Here is a 23,339-nt window from a genome sequence, read left to right as displayed (position 1 = left end):
GAGGATTGCAGTTTTTGGACAGCCTTAGCTACTTAGTGAGGCCCTTTGCAACTCAGTGAGACCCTGTTTCAAAATAAAGAATAAAAAATAGGGTTGTGGTGTAGCTCCGAGGAAGAATGCCCCTGGGTTCCATCCCCAGTACCGCAAAAAAAAAAAAAAAAAAAGTATATGTATGTGTGTGTGTGTGTGTGTGTGTGTGTGTGTGTGTGTGTATAGTGGATGGGGTTGTAACTCAGAGATAGAATGCCCCTGGGTTTAATCCCCAGTACCAAAAGAAAAGAAAAAAGAAGAAAGAAAGAAAGAAAGAAAGAAAGACAGAAATTGCTGATTTGGGGCTTAGGCTTGCTTTGCTTTATTAAGGCTCACCTTGGAAGCTATTGCTGGGAGATTCAGTGAGAGCCCCTCACATCACTCTTCAAGTAAAACCTAGGGAGCGTTTAGAGGAGAAGCCGCCTGTGTGAGAAATGGCCTCGAACCGTCTTCCTTTTGTGTCCAGGACAAACCTTGCTGAAGGTGATGCTCATATAATTCAGAGGAGAGAATGTCAGCCCTCAACTGGAAGCCATTTGTCTACGGAGGGCTGGCCTCCATCACAGCCGAATGCGGTAAGGAGCCTGGGATGCTGAAGCCGCCTAGCCTGCTGCGTGCGATGGTGTCTGAAACTCAAGGTTGCCATTTTGGTGTTCCATTTGAATGTTGTTGGAATGTCAGCTTAAGAAAAGTTGAACTCAGAATTCAAAAATGCCTTCTTTTGGTATATATATATGTATATTATATGTATACTTTTTTGGTGCTGAGGATGGAACCTAGGGCCTTGACACTCTAACACTAAGCTATATCCCCAGCATTTTTGGTATGTTTTGAAGACAGAATAGTCATTTGGCTACTTATTAGCAATTTAGTGTTCAAAGTTTAATGGGGAAAAGGTACAGCCTGTTGACCAAACAATAGTTTTATGAATCCTGTTTGCATTGCATCTGGCCCTGGTTTCCTTGTCCTCTCCCCTACTTTGCCACTATTAGTCCACTTGGCTGCAAAGATGTTTGGGAAACTCAAGTGTCTTTCCTGAGCAGATTAAATTGACTGTACTTATTCAACCACTTTCCCTCTTTTTTTGAGCATTAAGGAATGAACTCAGGGGCATTTTATCACTGAGCTATGCCCCCAGCCCTATTTTATATTTTATTTTCAAGTGGGGTTTTGCTGAGTTGCTGAGGGCCTCACTGAGTTGCTGAGGCTGGCCCCAAACCTTCGATCTTACTGTCTCAGCCTCCTGAGTACTGAGATTACAAGTGTGTGCCATCACGCCCACTACTTTTTTTTTTTTTGTAGTACTGGGGATGGAACCAGGGGCATCGTACATTGAGCTATACCCCCCAGTCCTATTTTTTATCCTTTATTTTGAAACCGGGTCTCACTGAGTTGCAAAGGGCCCTCACTAAGTAGCTGAGGCTGTCCTTGAACCGCGATCCTTCTGTCTTAGCCTCCCGAATGCTTACAAGGTTGTGTGCCACCACGCCCACTATTTATTCCATCAGAATTAGGAATTTGTACATTGGTTTATGGTCTATCAATAAGACTTCATCACCAGCTGCGTTCCATACCTGATTCTGTTAGTTCCTGTGTTTTTCCTTTGGAATCATTCATTCAACTCCTAGTAATTGAGCACCTTCTTTTGAGCACTTGGTGCAGGGCTGGATACTTCATTTGCTCAGTTGCCTTAAGCACACATGTGCTGGCTGAGGGGCTCTAGACTGTGATGAATGAAGAATTTCAATGAAGAGTTTGTTTCATTGAATAAATTCATCTTGACTCAATGAATCAAAGTTACTGCTTGAGGGTAGGTTTTATGTATTTGAAACAACTCTTACGTACTATATGAAAGGTCTTTACCTGCATTATCAGACTTAATTTTAGACTGTAAAACATTCTTTCCTAAGTGGGCAACTCCTTTAGAAAATGAACTTTCCTCAGCCAGACGTATAATCCCTGTACCTGGGAGGCTGAGACAGGAGGTTCAAGGACAGCTCAGCAAGTAGCAAGACTCTTAGCAATTTAGAGAGGCCCTGTTTCAAAACAAAAAATAACAAGGGTTGGGGATGTAGGTCAGAGGTAGACTGTCCCTGAGTTCAAACACCACTACCACAAAAACAAACAAAACAAAACAAAAACACATGAACTTTTTTTTACTTCTCTTCAGTCACATTGTACCTCCTTTGGTTTCCACATGCATACAAAAGAGTAACTTTTTTTTTTTGTGGTCCTGGAGATTGAACCCAGCATTCTATCTCCAAGCTCTGCTCCCCACCTGGCCCTATTTTTTAAATAATCATGGAATTACAAGCACACCACCATGCCCAACTCTTATTTTATTTTTTTGCTGTACTAGGGATGGAACCCAGGCGCATTCTACCTCTGAGCTACATTCCCAGCCCTATTTTTTATTCTTTATTTTGAAACAGTGTCTTACTGAGTTGCAATGGGCCCCACTAAGTAGCTGTGGTTGCCAAAAACCATGATCTCCTGTCTCCGCCTCCCGAATGCTGGGATTACAAGCATGCACCACCACGCCCGGCTTATTTTTTTATTTTGAAATAGGGTCACACTAAGTTGCTGAGGCTGGCCCCAAACCTGTTATCCTCTTATCTCAGCCTCCCAAACACTGGAATTACAGGTGTGTAACACCTGGGTGCCATGATGCCCAGCTATAATTTTAATTTTTAAATGGAATTCTTGTTTGTGTAAATGATACTGTTCATCTACTTTCTACTGCAGTGTAGTCTCTTCAACTCCTCTGTGGAACAAGTTAAAGTATAAATAAAAAATATGAATAAAGATAAAATACATTGATGTATTTTGGGGGTTGTTAACCTTTTGGTGCCTTAATTTTTAAAAATGGGATAAAGATTGCACACTGCCATTTCTTAATGTTTTTACTTTACATTATAATCCGAATTCTTCCTTGGTAAGATATCTTTGTGTAAACTTTATTTAGTGGAATTTCATTTCACTAATTGCAAAATTTTTTTCTTTAAAATTTTAAGGCACATTCCCAATAGATTTAACCAAGACACGGCTCCAGATTCAAGGCCAGAAAAATGACGCAAACTTTCGAGAAATTCGGTATCGAGGAATGCTGCACGCGCTAGTGAGGATAGGCAGAGAAGAGGGGCTGAAGGCGCTGTATTCAGGGTGAGTAGATTTTTGTGCACTCACGTTTCACTATTCACCCTTTCAAAATTCTAGACCGAAGACTGAGCTTTCATAGAGAAAAAGTAAAGGTTTGAGTCATTTAAACAGCAATCAGCACAGTAGCTTTTTCACTTTTAATTCCAACTATATTTCCTAAATAAATATTTTATGTAGCATATGTTTTGGTGAAACTATGTCTTTATTCTAGTGCAGACAACCGTACAAAAATTGTGTTTGCTCAAAACATTCTGTTACATAGTTTTTGAAAGAATAGACCTTTCCCTCTCAGCTATTCTGAATTAGCAAGGTTTTTGATATAATGAAACTGATACAGTATGGGAAAGAGTTGCGTTGAAGGACTTTTCACTCAGTCAGTGCTCAATGGGCAGCGATCTGTAGCTGGGTAAATAGAGTAAATAAGAAAAAGCGCTGTGTTTATCTGCTGGTCCCTGCAGGTAACAGAATCACTTGGATGGTTTAAATCTTAATGATGGTCTAAGTCTTTTTTTTTTTTTTTTTTGGTGGTACTGGGGTTCCTGGAAGCCCTTCTATCTCCGGGCTACACTCCCAGACCTAGTTTTACATTTTTATTTGGAAACAGGGTCTCCTAAGCCAGCGTGCGCGGCTGGCTTCGAACCTGCGCGATCCTCCTGTCTCTGCCTCCCAAGCGCGGGGATTACAAGTGTGCGCCACCACGCCCGGCATGATGGTCTAAGTCTTAATGAAGGGACATTTAAAGGTTAAGAGAACACGTGAAGGGAGGATATTGAGGTACCTGGAAACTAGCAGAATGAGCAGTTGTTACCAACCCTAACATCAGAGGGCAGAGGTGGGGCCAGTGTTACCAGAGCGGGGAGGGAGAGAGCCTTAAGGGAGAGGACAGTAGTTGTTGAGGATCCTTGTACACAGGGAGGGAGCAAGTCCTCTACTTTTTTTTTGCAGTACTGGGGATGGAACCCAGGAGCATTCTACCTCTGAACTACCTACACCCCCACCCCCAGCTCTGTTTTTTATTCTTTATTTTTGAAACAAGGTCTCACTGAGTTGCAAAGGGCCTCACAAAGTAGCTGAGGCTATCTGCGAATCTCGACGCTCCTGTCTGAGCCTCCCAAATGCTGGGATTACAAGCGTGCAGCCTAGCCAGTGTTTTTTTAAATAAGAAATTGCACGTAGCAGTCTGAGAAATAGCTGGGCGAAGTGGCACATACTTGTAATCCTAGTGCTTGGGAGGCTGAGACAGGAGGATCACAGGTTCACGACTGAGCCTCAAAGCCTCAGCTACTTAGTGAGGCCCTCCGTAACTTAGACTTTGTTTCAAAATAAAGAATAAAAAATAGGGTTGGGGTGGGGCTCAGAGGCAGAATGCCCCTGGGTTTAATACCCAGTTACACACACACACACACACACACACACACACACGCGCGCGCGCGCGCACACACACACACACACACACACACACACACACAAATCTGGGATTCTATATCTTGAAAAAATTAGGACCAAGAAAACCTTTATTCACTTAAGGCAGTATTACCTGGAATTAACGATGTTTCTCTGGTTCATGAAACTTCTGACCCTCTCTTGTTACTTGTGGCGCCGGCCTGGTACCTGAGGACATTTGAATTTGCTGCACCTGTGGTAGACAGGAGCCACTGAAGGGTTTTAAGTAGGAGGACTGACATGATATAGGTGTCCATTGTAAAAGTTGCTTGGCTGTCATGGGGAAGACAAATTCAGAGATGGGTAACCCTCGAAGCAGAGCCGTGGTTTAGGATGCAAAGAGAGGAGGCCTGAGCTGAGCTATTGTTAGTCTTGGGTATGGAGGAGAAGAAGGCAGGTTATAAAAATACTTCAGGTTAAGGATGGAGAGCGTATGCCGCCTCATGTATGAGGTCCCCTCATGTAGGAGAGGGTTAGTGAGGAAGGAGTAAACCAGACTGCGCCTCGCCATCTGGCGTTGGCCAGTGTGTCGTTAGAGATTCCATTCTCTGGTCCAGGAAGCTGGAGGAGAGCTAATTGTTTAGAAGATAAGGAGTTCAGCATGTGACATTTGATTTGAGGATCTATATAGGACTTCTATATTGAGGATGTAGGAAGCAGTTGAAAATGTCTCTTTGGATCAGTGTTGGAAACGGAAAATTAGGAGTCGTCACTCTTGAGGGGGGGTTGTTGCAACCATGGGAGCAGATGAGCTTGCGTAGGGAGTGTGTAGAGAAGGTAAGGTAGGATTCTGCCCCCAACCCCCAGGGCACACGTAGGATGTTGGAGGGAAAAGAAAAGAAGTAAAAGAGGGTGGTGTTACAGCAGGTTGGGCAAAAGGACTCCACGTTCACTTACATTTTCATTGAGGATAAACAAGAGAGGGCAAGCATTCACTCAGTGAACTAGTAACTGGCAGAGCTCACCGAACCTACTTCCATTTTTCATTGGATTTTGAATTTTAAGAAAATCTTAAGTGTGGTTTGATTGTGTCCCTGCATGGGGGTCTTCTTGAGGATGTCTAGTGACATTTGGGTTGATTTTGTCCCTTGCACGTGGTCTGATAGGATCGCCCCTGCGGTGCTGCGCCAGGCTTCCTATGGCACCATCAAGATAGGCACGTACCAGAGCTTGAAGCAGCTGTTCGTTGAACGCCCGGAAGGTAAGTGGGGAAGGTTCCCACCTGGGCTGGGCAGGTGTGTGGTTGGCCTCTGTATTCAAGTGTCCTGTGACTGAGGACGAGTCTTGAGTGTCGGTTCTAAATGAATTGTATTTAGAGCAAGTCAGGTGTTGACTGAATTGAGAGGAGCAACACAAGGAGCCATCTCGATAACCTTTTAATTTTATTTATCTGTTTGCTTACTTACTTACTTTGTGGTACTGGAAATCGAACCCAGAGGCCTTTTACCTCTGAACTACACGCCCGAGACCATTTTACTTTTTGTTCTGAAACAGGATTCTGCTAGTTGGCTGATAGTCCCTCTGCTTACTGAGCCAGGCTGGCCTCGAACCTGTGATCTTCCTGTGTCAGCTTCTCAAGTGCTGGGATTGCAGGCGTGCGTCACCATGCCCGGCTTCTGTAAACATTCTAGTTAGTTATCCTCATCTCCAAAATGCTTCAGCCAGAGGGTGTCTTGTTATTATTCAAGCAACTTAGAATTTTATAAAATCAGGCAAGCATCGAGTATAGTTCTTAGTATTAAAAGTTTAGATGCTCCGTGACTAGTTGCCTCTGTAACCTTTAGCTCGTGGGATTGTCTTACTTGGTTTTTTCCAGTGGGATGAGCGCCAGTCACTGTCATATGAGAGTGATGAGCAAGAGCTTTGAAAGATGCTTTGAAAGAACTTTGGGATGTTTAAAATTAAACACGTATGACATAGTGAGGCGTGTTGGCACATGCTTGTCATCCCAGTACTCGGGAGGCTGAGACAGGAGGATCACAGGTTCACGTTCAGCCTCAGCAAATTAGGAAGGCCCCCTGCAGCTTAGTGAGACCCTGTTTCTTTCTTTTTTTTATTATTTATTTTATTTATTTATTTTTTTTATTGGTGCACTGTATTCATACATCATAGTGGGATACAAACTTTTGAAGACATACATGCACACATTGCCCAGTCAGCCCCTACCCGATCCCCACCCCATTCCCTCCCCATTCCTCCTTCTCATGCTTGGCTTAGTGGTTGACATCTAGTATTATAGCAATTTATCCAAAATTAAAAATGATAATCTCACATAACAGTTTCATTTGTCTGATACCAAGCTTTTGATGACTTAAAGATAACATTTCAATATTTCTTTTTGCTTTCTTTCTTACCAGAGAATATTTTTTTTCTATTTTTTTAGGTGAAACTATCATATACTTATATATTTATTTTTCAGAAAAAAAATTATCCTAATATGGATTATGGATTCTAGATACCCAAAACGATCTTGAAAAAGAACAAAGCTAGAAGATATATATTTTCTGATTTCAAACCATATAAAGCTACAATAATTGAAACAGTGTAGTACTATTCTAAAGGCAGATATATAAATCATTGGAGTTAAGTACAAGCCTAGAGCTAAATTCTTCCCTATATTGTCAAGTTATTTTTGACAAGGTTTCCACAAACATTTGGTGGTGGAAATAATAATCTTTTAACTAAATATTGTTGAAAAATAATAATTACATGGAAAAGAATAAAATTAGACCCTTACCTAATCCCATATATAAGAATTAACTCAAAATAGATAAAAGACCTAAATATAAATCTTAAGACTATAAACTTTTAGAAGAAAATCTGGGTCATAAAACCTCACAACATTGAAATTGGCAGTGATTTCTTGGATATGATTTCAATGGCACAGGCAACAGAAGAGTATACAAACTCCCTAAAAAATAAAAAAAATATTGTATATCTAAAGACAATGTAAACAGAGTTAAAAGTTACTAATAGAATGGGATAAAATATTTCCAAATGCTATATCTGAAGGTATATTAATATTCCAACTAGAAATCCTAAAAATTAACAACAATAAAGGCAAACAATACAACTTAGAGATAGGTAAAAGACTAACATAAATAATGAATCTCCACAGATAACCAATCTTAGTTGTCTGTTGGACAGCTAATCTTGTTTCTCTGGTTCTGGTGTGTGTTACCTATTTCTTCTTTGTAGTTAATCTCTTTGAGTATTTTCTCTAGCGCTGGTTTTGAAGACATAAATTCCTTCAGTTTCTGTCATGGAAGCTTCTTATTTTTCCATCTAATTTGATAGAAAGTTTTGCTGGGTAGAAAATTTTTGGCTGGAAGTTGTTTTCTTTCAGAGTTTGGAATATGTTACCCCAAGCCCTTCTGGCTCTCATGACTTGGTTTGGGAAGTCTGGAGTGATTCTAATTGGTTTGCCTCTGAATGTCACTTGGCCCTTTGTTATTGTTGCCTTTAAGATTCTCTGCTTGACTTCCACATTGGTCATTTTGACAATTATGTGGCGTGGAGATCCTCTTCTCCGATCCTGTCTAAAGGGAGTTCTATAAGTTTCCTGGACCTGTGTATCAACCTCTTGCTCTATGTTTGGAAAATTTTCTGCTATTAACTTCCTTGACGAGATTGTTGATCCCTTTGGTATCACTTTCTTTTCCCTCCTCTATTCCAATTATTCTTAGGCTAGCTCTCTTAAAATGGGCCCATATTTCTTCAATGTCAGATTCCTGCTGTTGGATATTTTTTTCTAGATTAGAAACTATGCGTTCATTTTTGGAATGATCATCTTCTAAGAGCGAGATTCTGTTCTCCATGTGGTCTAATCGGTTGTTTGTGCTTTGAATTGAGGCCTTTACTTCATTAATTGCATCCTTTATCTCTTTTTGGCTCTCTCTGAGTTCTTTTTGAAGCACCTCTATTATTTCTACAGTTATTTTCCTGATTTGCTCTTCTAGAAATCTCTGATTTTCTGTTTTATCGGGTTCTGATGTTGTGGGGTTGTGGGCATTCATTGCTCCAGTGTTATTCCTCTTTCCCATGATTTTGGAAGTTTGTGCCTTCTCTAGGTTCTTCCCTTGGTTCACTATGACTTCACTTAAGGTGTTCTGGATCTCGAGTCTGTAGTATCTTAGACCCCACTACTCCTTTACTGGGTGTATCACAGAGTCTCCGACCCAGGTTGTCGATAGAGGCTGCTTTAAACTATGGGGGGTACCAGGTTGCACGTTCTCTTATGGTGTGATATCTCTGCCACCGCCACTCCCCCACTGGGTCAAGTCCCAGGAAGTACGGTACTGGGATTTTTCCTCTGTGGCCCGCAATTTGACTCACTGTTCTTGAGTTCGCAGATGTAGCTGTACTGGACTCGTTGAATTCGCTGCTGCTGCCGCCGGTGGCAATATGGCGCCGCTGCTATGCCCTCGGCCATGAGGCTGGCTTATTTCTTCTTGGTTTTGAGTTCCACTCTGAATCCCTGCAGCGTGTGCTGAGCTCAGCCACTGGGGGCTTTAGATGTTCCCTGCGCGGAAAAATCCCACCTGGCTGTTCCGCAGCGGCTCACCTCGGCTTGCTGTAGCCGTCCAGTGAACTCGCCGCTGCTGCCGGCAGTATGGCGCTGCTGCTGCGTCCTCGGGCGTGAGGCCGGTGTATCTCCTCTGTGGCCCTGAGCTCTGTTCTCAGTCCGCTTTCTCTCTGGAGCCTGGTGATTTTTTTGTTTCTCTGGTGATGGTGTTTTCTGGCTATGAAAGGCGCTGATTTTGTGGTAATGGAGATTGGTTGTTAGCGGGGCTCTTAAGCCCCGCTTTTCTCAGTCGCCATCTTCCCGGAAGTCCCGAGACCCTGTTTCAAAATAAAAAATAAAATAGGATTGGGGGTATAGTTCAATCTCCAGTACCACAAAACAAACGAACAAATGGACAGACAAACAAAAACATACAATGTGGTTTAAAGACTGCATATCATATAAATCTTCATGTTAACCTCTTAGGAATGTATCTGGTATGTATGTATGTATGTATGTATGTATGTATGTATTTTGGTGGTACTGGGGGTGGAACCCAGAGGGTTTCTATACTCCCAGCCCTATTTTATACTTTATTTGGAAACAGGGTCTCACTGAGTTGCTGAGAGCCTCACTCAGTAGCTGAGGCTGGCTTCGAACTTGTGCGATCCTCCTGTCTCAGCCTCCCAAGCGCGGGGATTACAGGCATGCACCACCATGCCCGGCTTCTCAGAATGTATCTTTTATTTTCCTAAATTTACCTGATCTTAATTATTGGCCTGAATTTACACACAGAACTGAATGAGTAGGTGGCTATTCACTTTGTGTGATGATTCAAACTTACTTTTAGATGCTAAGAAGTAGCTGGTAGACTCCTTTTAAAATTGCTTAGTTCATACAGCATACATTTCCTTTTTTAAGGTGAAGGAGCAGCATGTAGATAAGCTAGATTGATACTTGGGTTGCTCACAGGAAGAACTCTGCATGGATGGAGCTAAATGCTGTGTTTTTGTTTATAGATGAAACCCTGCTGGTCAATGTCATATGTGGAATTCTCTCTGGAGTCGTATCGTCAGCCATTGCTAATCCCACTGATGTTTTGAAAGTAAGCTGTGCTTAGCTACATCTTAGAGGCACATTCTATATTTTCTTACTGGGAACAGCAGAACCGCACTTGGAGAATGAATATCTTTGAATATAACATATATATAGGCAAATCTATTTATAATGTGTCATGATGAGTCCTTTTTTTGGCACTAAAGATTGAGTTCAAAGGCATTCTACTTCCAAGCTATACCCCAACCCTTTTTAAAATTTTTTATTTTGAAACAGGGTATCACTAAGTTGCTGAGGAGTCTTGCTAAGTTGTTGAGGCTGGCCTCGGACCTGCAATGCTCCTATCTCAGCCTCCCAACTACTGGGATTACAGGTATATGCTACCATGCCTGGCTAAGACTCTAATTATTATTTATTTTTTTGTTTTTTATTTTGGTGGTACTGGGGTTCCTGGAAACCCTTCTACCTCTGGGCTACACTCCCAGACACCTAGTTTTTATGTTTTTATTTGGAAACAGGGTCTCTTAAGCCAGCGAGGTTGGCTTCAAACCTGCCCAATCCTCCTGTTTCCGCCTCCCAAGCGCAGGGATTACAAGCGTGCGCCACCACGCCCGGCCTAAGACTCTAATTTTTAAATATCCACTAAGTAAATTTCCCACTGATACAGGTGAAAAAGCTTTTGTAGAGCTCATTTTGGGGACAAAAATCTTGGTGATTGAGCCAGGTGTGGTGGTGCATGCTTGTAATCCTCACTAAGCTACTTAGTAAGGCCCCTTGTAATTTAGTGAGACTCCGTTTGAAAATAAAGAATAAAGCTGGGCGTGGTGGCACACGCTTATAATCCCTGAGCTTAGGAGGTGGAGACAGGAGGATTGCACAGGTCTGAAGCCAGTCTCGCTGGCTTAAGAGACCCTGTTTTCAAATAAAAAAATAAAAAATAGGTGTCTGGGAGAGTAGTCTGGAGGTAGAAGGGTTTCCAGGAACCCAGTACCACCAAAACAAACAAAAAAACCCTAAAAGAACTTTATAATTAAATTAAATAAAAATTAGGCATGGCTTAGTATCTGAACCATCTCAGGATATTCCCTTCCCCACCCCATTATTTAACTAGTATTCTATTTAAGTACAAACAAAATGAGTAAGAAGAGGTTCCTACCCTCCAAGAGCATTCAGTCTTAACAGGAGATTCTAAGACACACCCAAGCTGTATGCAACATGTTACGTACATCGTAGTTATAAGGTGCTCTAGTGAGTGTATGGCACAGGTAAAGAAGAAACTAAAGGCACTTTTGCCGTAAGTTTACCTTCTTTTGGGGCAAGAAAAGAAAAGCATAGAAAAGCATGTCCATACTCCTATTGATTTCTTAAACATACGTCAGGGCTTATGAGAAGGCAGGTATGTATTTGGGTTTATTTTCCCATATTAGTATGGTAATAATGGCTCCCTGTAGAAGTTAGTGGTAACATGTTTGCTCCTTAAACAAATATAAGGTACCATTTTTTTTTTATTTATTTTTGGTGGTACTAGGGGTGGAACCCAGAGGCTTTCTACCTCCAGGCTATACTCCCACACCTTTTTTATATTTTATTTGGAAACAGGGTCTCACTAAGTTGCTGAGAGCCTAAGTAGCTGAGGCTGGCTTTGAACCTGTGTGATCCTCCTGTCTCAGCCTCCCAAGTGCGGGGATTACAGGTACCATTTTTTTAAAAAAAGAAATCCCTTTTCATTCTTTAGAAGGCAAAGGGCTACGTCAGAGGTTACCTTTATGGTGGATTCTTGGCCGTGTGGATCTGATGGCCACTGTGAAGCTTGTTAGTCATTTCAGGTGGAACTCAGTGGCATGGCATCCCGAGGCTGTCACTGGCCAGCTCGCCTGCAGACCTTTTGGTTCAGCAGCTTGGAGCAATCTAAGACCTCTGCTCACACATGCTTCACGCAGCTAACTGTGCAGGGTAGCGCTTATTAATTACATTAGAATTTTAGAATTGCAATCGTTTCTCTCTTATTTTCAATCCTTCCCAAACGGTTTTGAAAAAATAATCTTTGAGACTTAATGAAATGCTATATGTCAGATTCTCTAGACTGTACCGGGTACCTTTTGGAAATTCCTGAGCTCCCAAGAACCAATTCTTATATATTTTTAGTCTAGGTAGGACATTTTAAAGTAGCGTCACAGTGATATTTATGTTACAGTTTTTTTCTAAGGATTGTTAAGCAGTATATTGACTTATTTTTAGAGGTATACAGTGGAGCTGGTGGGGAATGTGCTAGTTTCCATCTCATGTTGGTCTTTAAAATAATCTCTAGATACGAATGCAGGCACAAAGTGGCACTACTCAAGGAGGCATGATTGGCAACTTCATTAACATTTACCAGCAGGAAGGGACCAGGGGACTGTGGAAGGTAAGCTTGAACACTTTGAACTGACCTACTTAGTTCTTACCTTTTTTCTTTTTAAAATTTACTTCTCCTATTTCCACCATTTCATATTAATCCCAGTGACTTACTGGAGCAAGGGAAGAGTGGCATCTTCTGCCCTTGAAGATATCTTTGTCCTTAATTTCCCTACCTGTAAAATGGGAATATAAGGGGCATGTTATGATCTCAAGGTACTTTTTGAGTAATTCATGCATAACAAGTTTCAGGAAAGTTGAGTACTTTTGGTTTGTTTGATGTTTGATTCTTTTTGAGGGTCTTTTTGGAACTCGGGTCAAACCCAGAGCGCTGCACCTGCAAGGCAGGCGCTTGGCCATTGAGCTGCAGCCCAGCCCCTGATGTTTGCTTTTTGTTGCTGTTTAAATCCAGTGGGGAAGATTTCTAGGTCCTCATTCCACGGGGGTGCTGATCAGTACGGCTTCAAGGCTCTCACATGAGTTCCGTGTTGGTAGGCGAGTGCTGGTGTGAAGCACTCTTTCCTCGTATCTGATGACTCGCCAGTTCATAGAACAGACCCTAAATCTCATCTAGTGTGATCCCTCATCGTGAGAAGGAAACAGGAGGTTCTGAGCGTGACTTGTTCTGGCCCAGGGTCATTCGGCTGGTGCCAGGGTCAGAATTAGACTTGGCAGCTTTTGAGTTCTCACCCTGTGGTCTTCGCTGTGCTGACTCTGCATTTCTACTGCCCGGCAGGAACACATGAGAATCGATCGTAGTTTGTGGAGCAGAACCTTGCACATCTGCATTCTGTGGAGCGATGTCTGAATCACTGTATCACTACTGTTTTCACCCAGGGTGTTTCCCTCACGGCTCAGAGGGCTGCTATTGTTGTTGGTGTGGAGCTGCCGGTCTACGACATCACCAAGAAGCATCTGATTCTCTCAGGCCTCATGGGAGACACTGTATATACCCACTTCCTGTATGTTTATGCATTTTTTTTTTTTTTTTTTTTTTTGGTGGTACTGGGGGTGGAACCCAGAGGCTTTCTACCTCCGGGCTATACTTCCAGACCTTTTTTATATTTTACTTGGAAACAGGGTTTCACTAAGTTGCTGAGAGCCTCACTAAGTAGCTGAGGCTGGCTTTGAACCCGTGTGATCCTCCTGTCTCAGCCTCCCAAGCGCGGGGATTACAAGCATGCGCCACCACGCCTAGCTTGTTTATGCATTTTTAAAACATTAACATTTTAGATATGACTGAACTTAGAGTGGAAATTTGGTATGCATTTATTATAAAAGTATTATATCATAAAACACTTTTATTTTAAAGCTTATTATCAAAGATTATATAAATATATATATTTTTGCAGTATTGGAGATGGAACCGAAGGGCATTCTACTTTAGAGCTATACCTCCAGCCCTATATTTTTATTTTTTATTTTGAAACAGGGTCTCACTGAGTTGCAAAGGGGCTCAATAAATAGCTGAGGCTGTCCGTAAACCATGATCCTCCTGTCTCAGCCTCCCAAATGCTGGGATTGCAAGCATGCACCACCATGCCCAGCTTAAAAGAATATTTTTATATTTGAAAAATTACAGTACAAAAGTGAACCAGAGCCAGGCATGGTGGCACACGTCTGTAATCCCAGTACATGGGAGGCTGAGACAGAAGGGTTGCAGGTTCAAAGCTAGTACCAGCAACTTAGTGAGGTTCTCTTAGTAAGACCCTGTTTCAAAATAATAAAATAGGGTGCTGTGTAGTCTGGAGGTAGAAAGCCACTGAGTTCAATTCCCAGTACCACACACACACAAGAACAAAACTAGGACAAGTATGTCTATACATATGTAGCTATTGTTAACGGTTTGCTATGAATCTATATGTATTCAAATATATCTACCAGAGTATATTATGTGTTTTATTACACAAATAAGATTATGCTTTTGATCTGGCATGGCATACACTCCTGTAATTCTAGTACTTGGGGCTGGAGGTATAATTTGGAGGTAAAAAGCCTTGTGTTCAATCCCCAAAACCAAAACAACAGCAACAACAAAAAAGATTATACTTTGTATTTCTTTTATTTGCATTTTGTTTGTATGGTACTGGGGATTGAACCCAGGGCTAGGTAAGCCTTCACCACTGAGCTGTGCCTGCAGCCCCTCTTATTTGCTTTATTTATTTATTTATTTATTTATTTATTTTTGTGGTATTGGGGTTCTTGGAAGCCCTTCTACCTCCGGTCTACACTCCCATACTTACTTTTATATTTTTATTTGGAAACAGGGTCTCCTAAGCCAGCGTGCGCGGCTGGCTTCGAACCTGCGCGATCCTCCTGTCTCTGCCTCCCAAGCGCAGGGATTACAAGCATGCACCACCACGGTCTGGCTCTATTTGCTTGTTAAAATGTAACAATATATTCCAAATATCTTTCTATGTCAGTACTTACAGACTTCATTTATTTTTAATAGCTGAAGATTTTCATAATGCATAAACATATCATAGATTACTTAATGCATAGTAGCAGGGGCAATTTTATCCTGTGAGGGCTGTTTGGCCGAGGGTGGATGCTGTTATGAATGTGACCACCAGGGGGAGGACGACTGGCATCTAGTGCATAGAGTGCGGCCAAATGTCTGTGTACAGCACAGCCTCCACAACAGAGAATGATCTGGTCTAGAACGTGAGGAGCGCTGAGGGTGAAAAACCTTCTCTGAGCTAGTTGATACTGTTAAAAGAGAAACCTCAGGCAAGTTAAATCTAATGGAGTTTACTTGAGCAGAAAAAGGTTCATGAACCAGATAGCACTCATGACTAACTGTGGTTCAGAGAGCTCTGTTCTACAACCTGTGCAGGCAATATCTAGAGCCAGAGAAAAGGAAATGATGTACAGGTGGTTTTATGATGGTTCAACTTCACAGCTTTCTATTTATTTATTTTTTTGTGGGACTAGGGATGGAATCCAGGGGCATTCTACCTCTGAGCTACACCTCCAGCCCTATTTTTTATTCTTTATTTTGGAACAGGGTCTCACTGAGTTGCCAAGGGCCTCACTAAATAGTAGCTGAGGCTTTCTGCAAACCTGGATCCTCCGTCTCAGCCTCTCAAATGCTGGGATTACAAGTGTGCGCCACCACACCCGTCTTCAACTTCACAATTTTAAACTTTATGGTAGTGCAAAAGTGTACCCATACAACCCACTTTCAGTACAGTATTTGAGAAATTATATAAGACATTCAATACTCTTATTATAAAATAGGCTTCGAATTAGGTGGTTTTGCCCAACTGTAGGTTAATGTAAGTGTTCTGAACATATTTAAGGTAGGCTAGCCTAAGCTAGATGTCCAGTGGTTAGGGGCTTAAAATGCATTTATTGGGTCCAACCACATCATAAATCAAGGAATATCTGTACAGAAATTGTCTGATTGACTGTAGTTCTGCATTTTGAATTATTTGGACATACTTAGGCAGCTTTATGCCTGTGATTGGCTAAATGTTTGGCTGAGATCTGGCACTTGTTACAAGAATATATTCTCACATAGATTGCAGGTTGATACAGGTTAAGTTAGTTAAGCTTCAGGCTAAATCTAATTCAGTTTAATAATACGTAGTGCAGTCTATGGTAGTCTTGTAAGACAAAAAGTGTCGTAGAACTTAAGACTCCTGATGGACGTTACAGTGAGGGGATACTTTTAAAAAAATCTTTTGGAACAATATGAATATGATATGGCTAGAATTACTTTATAGGTAAATAGGTGGAACATACCATTTTTGGAGGATGTTCCTTTTCAAAAGGTATTCTTAGCCGTGGCTGGAATTTATAAGCCAGTGTAATTAGGACGATTTTTTGCTCTCTAGATTTAGATCTTATTTCATGTTTTTACACATTACTTTAACATAGTTTTGGGAGGAGGTTGTTTCTTCCCTTTGGCACTTGCTGTGGCACAGTGGTGGTTAGCTTTTTATTTATTTATTTATTTTTGTGGTACTGGGGATGAAACACAGGAGCTTTCTACCTCCCAGACCTATTTTATATTTTATTTGGAAACAAGGTTTCACTAAGTTGCTGAGAGCCTAACTAAGTATCTGAGGCTGGCTTCCAACCTTTGATCCTCCTGTCTCAGCCTCCCAAGTACTGGGATTACAAACATGTGCCACCATGCCCTGCTAGCTTATGGTTTTTTTTTAAATGCTAATTTCTTCATAGCTCAAGCTTCACCTGTGGACTGGTAGGAGCCCTGGCTTCAAACCCTGTCGATGTTGTAAGAACCCGTATGATGAATCAGAAAGCCTTTCGAGATGGCAGATGCTCTGGCTACACGGGGACTCTGGATTGCTTATTGCAGGTGAGAACGAATGAATATATATGCAGGGTCATAAACTGCCCCTCCTTCCTTCCTTCCTTTCTCCTTTCCTCCCTTTCTTCCTTCCTTCCTCCCTTCTTCCCTTCCTTGTACTGGGGATTGAACCCAGTACATTTTAAGAAAAATATATCAGTATGGCTACTATTAATGCATTTGACATAATAATTGCAAAGTTGGAAGTTGACTCTTCTTTCCCCTCTTCTTTTTTTAACAGACATGGAAGAATGAAGGATTTTTTGCTTTATATAAAGGGTTTTGGCCAAATTGGTTGAGGCTTGGTCCTTGGAATATTATTGTATCCTTTTCTATTGCAGTAGATATGAAAGGTATATATAACTAAATAATATATTGCTGGTATAAACTACCATGTTATTAGTAATAATTTAGAAGTAGGTTCTCATCCTTTGAGTTCCTCTGATTCTAAAATTGACTACTCAGCTGGGTGTGGTGGCACACGCCTGTAATCCCCGCGCTTGGGAGGCTGAGACAGGAGGATGGCACAGGCTTGAAGCCAGCCTCGTCTACTTAGTGAGGCTCTCAGCAACTTAGTGAGAACCTGTTTCCAAATAAAATATGAAATGGGTCTGGGAGTATATCCCGGAGGTAGAAAGCCTCTGGGATCTTAGTTTAATGATGGTGTTATTGAAAGGTGATGATATCATTAAAAAAATTCTCACCAACTTCTGCTGTAGAAGCTAAGGACATTTATGATTTCAGAGAGAGACGAGGATAGAGGGTGTATCTCCAGCTGTCCTGGGGAAGGATATGGCTGGCAAGAACGTGTATCCTGCAGATAAACAGGAATTAGCTCTGGAATGTTTAGCTGATCTGCTTTACTCCTGTGTGCCAAAGTAGGAGATGGCAAAGGAGTGACCATTCAGTAGAGGTGAAAAGAAGGAATTAAGAAGCAGGAATGTTGGTTTTCACCATCCTCCTATTTCTCTTTATCTGCTCTTCCCTGCCAAGGAAGGCAGCCCAGTGACAGTCCTGGAGGAGAGCTCCCCTGGGCTTGCTAACCACCTCTCTCTTTCACACAGAAGCACACTATTTCAATACGTTTTTGTACCTTAGCAAAACCACAAGTGCCAATCATTGTGTCAGCCCAGAGAGGCTGAGGCGAGGAGATTTGCAGATCTCAACAGGCATCTTTCTGTTCCAAGCTGACCTTGGGAGGCCTATGGGAAGACTATGGGTGGTTCTGGACGGTGGAGTGTCTGATATTTAATTGCATCCATGACACACATTTTTTTAAATTTTTTAAATTTTTGGTGGTACTGGGGTTCCTGGAAGCCCTTCTACCTCCGGGCTACACTCCCAGACCTATTTTATATTTTTGAAACAGGGTCTCTTAAACCAGCGCGGCTGGCAACGAACCTGCAGGATCCTCCTGTCTCTGCCTCCCAAGCGCGGAGATTACAAGCGTGCTCATGACACACATTTAAATATTAAATACTAATTACCTGTCCATACTTGTTAGTACATGTGTGAGTTGTAAGGCTGTTTTTATGTATCAGCGTTGGGAAGATGGCTACCTTTTTTTGTTGGCATCCTTAACCCATATCTACAGTTCTTTGTGACATACGAGCAGCTGAAGAAATTGGACTTGTGACAAGTGGCACTGCATGAGACAGCCTTCTGAAAAAGCTACCTTCTGCAACAGTAGAGCCCGCTGTCTTTCACTCTGCTTCTCACTGCTTGGCTCACCAGATCCTGGCATGGGAGCCACAGGTGAAGACTGGATTAGCCCGGATTGCTGTGCGCTGGCATCAGGCGCTCCTCATCAGAGTTCAGTGGCCTCAATTGTGACATCCCCATACCAGTGCTTACCATTGAAGTGCCCTTTGACATCAAAGATAATATATGAATGCATATTTCTCGCGTAAGCAAATTGGCAGAAAATCAGGAACTATCTCCTATCTTGTTCAGAGAAAGTAGCTCCTGATGCCTTTCAGCTTACATCTGTGAATATCAGATTCTCATAAAAAGCTCATGGGAACCGTGCCGTGGAGCCTCCATGAGGGCATTCTTGTCCCGGAAGTGCTGGGAGCTTTAGCTTCTTGTCAACTGAAGGTCACACATGGAGACCTGCGCTTGTTAACCCAGGTATAGACAGTGCAGGAAGCAGGTCTTTGGAATATCTCACCGATTTATAATTTTCTACTTGGGCAGGATCTTTCACTTATAATAAGTGATTTTTAAGCTTTTGAAGACTTGACCTTTGTGAGGAATTGTTACAGTATACTAAAACTTAAAACATGGTGTGATGTGGTAACATGGAAGGTTATAAAGTCTGTTGGGAAGTGTTTTTCTAGAAGCTTGGCTTCTGTCTTAGGTGATGTTAGTAATTTGCTCTATGATTTTTAACAGAATTTATTATTTCCCAATCAGATGTTATTACCCAGTGGGGATAATAACATCTCTAGATGCAGGGGTCAAAAGAAAAAATAGCAGGTGTGACTTGAAGGCTAAGTATATTTATATAATGTTTACAGTATTAATCCCTCAATGAACAGTCTGTATGTAAAAGAAAATATCACAATAATTATGAGTGATATCTTTTGTATTAGGGCATGTTAAAGAAAGAACATTGTATAAATGAAAGTTTAACATATTTTTCCTAGCCAAATGTTGCTAGTGAATCAAAGAATTGATTTTTCCAAATGTCTAGCTTTTATCCTATTAAGATGTTAAAATTGTTTCTTGTCTTGGATTTCCTAGTTAATTTGGGTGGAAAATACTTGTTTAAAATTTAAAACCTGATTTTTATTTATTTATTTCTCTCTGTCTTTTTTTGTATTGGGGATTGAACCTGGGGCCTTATGCATGCTAGGCAAGTGCTCTACCACTGAGCCCAGAACAATTTCTTTGGTGCATCTGTTTATCTAGTTTCCAATAAAAGGTATGTAATATGTACCTTTTTCTTTTTTTTTTAAATAACATAGTAAATCATTCTCCTTCCATCTTGTCTTCGACATACTCTTTTTCAAAACAAAATGTATTAGCCGGGCGTGGTGGCGCACGCTTGTAATCCCAGCATTTGGGAGGCTGAGACAGGAGGATCTCAGTTCATGGACAGCCTCAGCTACTTAGTGAGGCCCTCTGCAACTCAGTGAGACCCTGTTTCAAAATATAGAATAAAAAAAAATAGGGCAGGGGGTGTAACTCAGAGGTTGAATGCCCCTGGGTTCCATCTCTAGACCCACACACACATAAAAAAAACAACCAACCAACCAACCAGACAAACAAAAAATGTATTCCTGAGAACCCCAAGAACTTTCTACTTTAAGAAGATAGCCAAAGAAAGAGGATATATATTTACTTGGGACCCTTCTGGTCTTTTTAGAACTCCAAACATTCTAACTAGGACTTCAGGGCAGGCCGTTTCTACAGTATGTGCCAGGCAGAATCCAGTTTGTCCAGCCCCAGGGCTCTGTCGTCCTTCCCATGCAATGGAAGGAATGCAGTTTTTCCTTGAGGATCAGGCAATTTTTCTTCTAGCCATGTTTAACTAGTCTGCCCTCCTCCTCCTCCTCTCCTCCTCCTCCTCCTCCTCCTCCTCCTCCTCCTCCTCCTCCTCCTCCTTCCTCTTCCTTTCTCTTCCTCCTCTTCCTCTTCCTTCTCCTCCTCCTCCTCCTCCTCCTCCTCCTTCTTCTTCTTCTTCTTCTTCTTCTTCTTCTTCTTCTTCTTCTTCTTCTCCTTCTCCTTCTCCTTCTCCTTCTCCTTCTCCTTCTCCTTTCCTTCTTCTTCTCCTTCTCCTTCTCCTTCTCCTTCTCCTTCTTCTTCTTGTAGTACTGGGGATGGCTTTCTACCTCTGAGCTACATCCCCAGTAGCTGAGGCTGTCTGCAAACTGCGATCCTCCTGTCTCAGCCTCCCAAGTGCTGGGATTACAAGCACATGCCACCACGTCCAGCTCACACCTAGTCTTCTTTATTAATATTTCATTTAGAAAGATTTGTGAAACAATTTATTTCCTAAAGTAAGAGCCAAGACAAAAGTCATTAAAAAGAGAATGGTCATTGGTGGCTTGTAGGTATTGTCTAAAGACTTAAGATGGAAGTCCACATCTCCTTGGCTGGCACTAGATGGCAGTAGAGGACCTCTGAACTCAAAGATCTTGCTTTTGCCACCATGCAGGATTTTTGTTATTTCTTAGCAGAACATTCCATTAAGATCATAGACTTTCTGTAGAGGCTTTCACATTTGAATTCTTTGAGCTGAAAGGATTGCTTTTATTGAACCATTTTTTTTAAAGTATAGAAACCATTTTATTTTTTAAAGTATATGTGTAATTTCTTTGAAGCAAGTTTATTGTGAAGACCATATGAAGAGTGAATGTTAGACAGTATTCATTATTATAAGTTTGTTAAAATTATGTATAATTCCATACCAGGCTGGAAAGATTCAAATCTCACTGTAAAACTTCAGCTTTTTTTTAAGACAAAAATACAGTATTTTAGGACATATAGTACAGGTTTATTAAGTGCCTTATTGGACAGGATCTTGATCTGCTTTTTCTTAACTTAATTAACTAAGGAGTTAATTTAATTGTTGAAGCTTTTCTAGCCAAGAAACAACTTAGGGATTAGAAGACTTGGTCCTCTTCTTTTCAGGGGTATGGCTATCAGTCTTCCACTTTGGATATTTATTACATGCGGCGATAGGATTTCTAATTTTTATAACCAAGTTGAAGAAATGTTTTGGTTTGTTTGCATATGGACTTGTGTAATTACTGATGCTAAATGTTGTTGATATGTGACATAAAAACAGCTCCTGTTCTCCATATTCATCCATGTGATAGATAGAAAGAATATACATTATACAAAGAGTATATGCACCTTTCATAAGCACCTGTATTTCAGGCTCTGTATTTAAACGCTGCTGTGATATGTGGCATAAATCTTGTTTCATTTATTTAATAAATTGGAGTAACATATAATAATGAAATGAATTGTGGTTATTTTAAATAAATAAAAATATTTAAATAGGGGTAAAGTCCAAAGAGTCCAGAAGGCTGAGACAGAAACAGTTTGTGAAAGTTTCTGAGGACACCATGCGCAGAGAAGTTGATGGGATCTTCTCATCACCTGGTACCTGTGTGAATACCTCCCCGGCCCCTCACGCTTGTTATTACATGAAATACCTGTGGCTCGGTAGAAGCCAGTGAACTTGATTCTGAGGCCATTTTGGTGAGGCAGCCTGGACATTGATAGCACCAATATGATGCTCTCAGTGTTGGGGACCGTAACGATCCTTCAGTCCTTCTTCCAGCATTGGGTGGTGCTCGAAGCAGAATGGAGACCCTTGGTCAACTATGGGCCAGGCAGGGACACCTGGTTGGGATAAAATAATCAATGACCTAATATGAATATGGCCTAACATCCACTTTTTAACTCATTTACTTATGTTTGTAGTACTGCGGATTGAACACAGGGGCATCTACCTCTGAGCTACACCCCCATCCCTATTTTTATTTTTTTATTTTGAATTTGGATCTCACTAAATTGCAGACGGCATCACTAAGTTGCTGAGGCTGAGAACCTGTGATCCTCCTGTCTCAGCCTCCCAAGTACTGGGATCACAAGTATGCACCACCATGCTCAACCACTTTTTAACTTAAAAGTATTTTCTAGGCACCTATCTTCCTAACATTTGAATTAAATATGGTCTATTAGAAAATTGGAATTAGGAAAAGGGGAAACTTAGTTTGCTAGTAGACTTTATTTTTTTTAGAGTAGTTTTAGGTTCACAGCAAAATTGAGTGAAAGGTACAGAAATTCCCATTTACCTCCTGGCCCCCCATTCTCAATTCAGTGGTTAATCTCTGCCCAGATGAATTACCCAGTCATTCTGCTTTAGCGCTTGTACTAAAAATGGAGTAGTTTTTGGTAAGCCACTGCTTTAAAAATGGAGTACTTTAGGGCTAGGCACTGCTTTTCTATACAACATAGAGTAGCTTGGATTTTTTTTTTTTCTAATCTTAGAAAATTTTTTAAAATTTATCATTGTAAACCAGATATAGTGTTGTACACTTATAATACTTGGGATTATAAGAGACAAGAAAGAGGATCACAGGTTTGCAGCCAGCCTCAGCAACTTAATGAGGCCATCTGCAATTTAGTGATAACCTGTTTCAAAATAAAAAAAAATAAAAGTAGAGCTGGAGGTATATAGCTCAGAGGTAGAATACCCTGGGTTTAATCACACACATACACACACACACACACACACACACACACACACTCACATACACACACAGTTGTAATCATTTTTCAGTTCAGTGGTATTAAGTACATTCACATTGTTATGCAACTGTCACTACCGCCCATCTCCAGAACTTTTTTGAGATGAATGCTTTTAAGAAGATATTGATCCTAAATTCATTTAGCAGGACCCATCCTTGTGACCCT

General features: G+C 41.2%; 1 protein-coding gene across 1 annotated transcript; it reads left to right on the top strand.

Moving 5' to 3' along the window:
• Window positions 1-541: 541 nt before the first annotated feature.
• SLC25A30 (solute carrier family 25 member 30) lies at window positions 542-18,540 on the top strand (the record flags this gene model as incomplete). Its single annotated transcript, XM_080689520.1, has 9 exons — window positions 542-605; window positions 3,045-3,192; window positions 5,739-5,833; window positions 10,156-10,241; window positions 12,501-12,596; window positions 13,424-13,548; window positions 16,775-16,913; window positions 17,146-17,226; window positions 18,499-18,540. The coding sequence occupies 9 exons, from the start codon at window positions 542-544 to the stop codon at window positions 18,538-18,540; spliced, it is 876 nt and encodes a 291-aa protein (XP_080545646.1).
• Window positions 18,541-23,339: the final 4,799 nt, after the last annotated feature.

This window comes from Muscardinus avellanarius (assembly GCF_963383645.1).
Source record: "Muscardinus avellanarius genome assembly, chromosome: 2".
Classification (NCBI taxonomy): domain Eukaryota; kingdom Metazoa; phylum Chordata; class Mammalia; order Rodentia; family Gliridae; genus Muscardinus; species Muscardinus avellanarius.
Note: the sequence above shows the minus strand (reverse complement) of the source record. Positions and strands in the feature narration are given on the sequence as shown.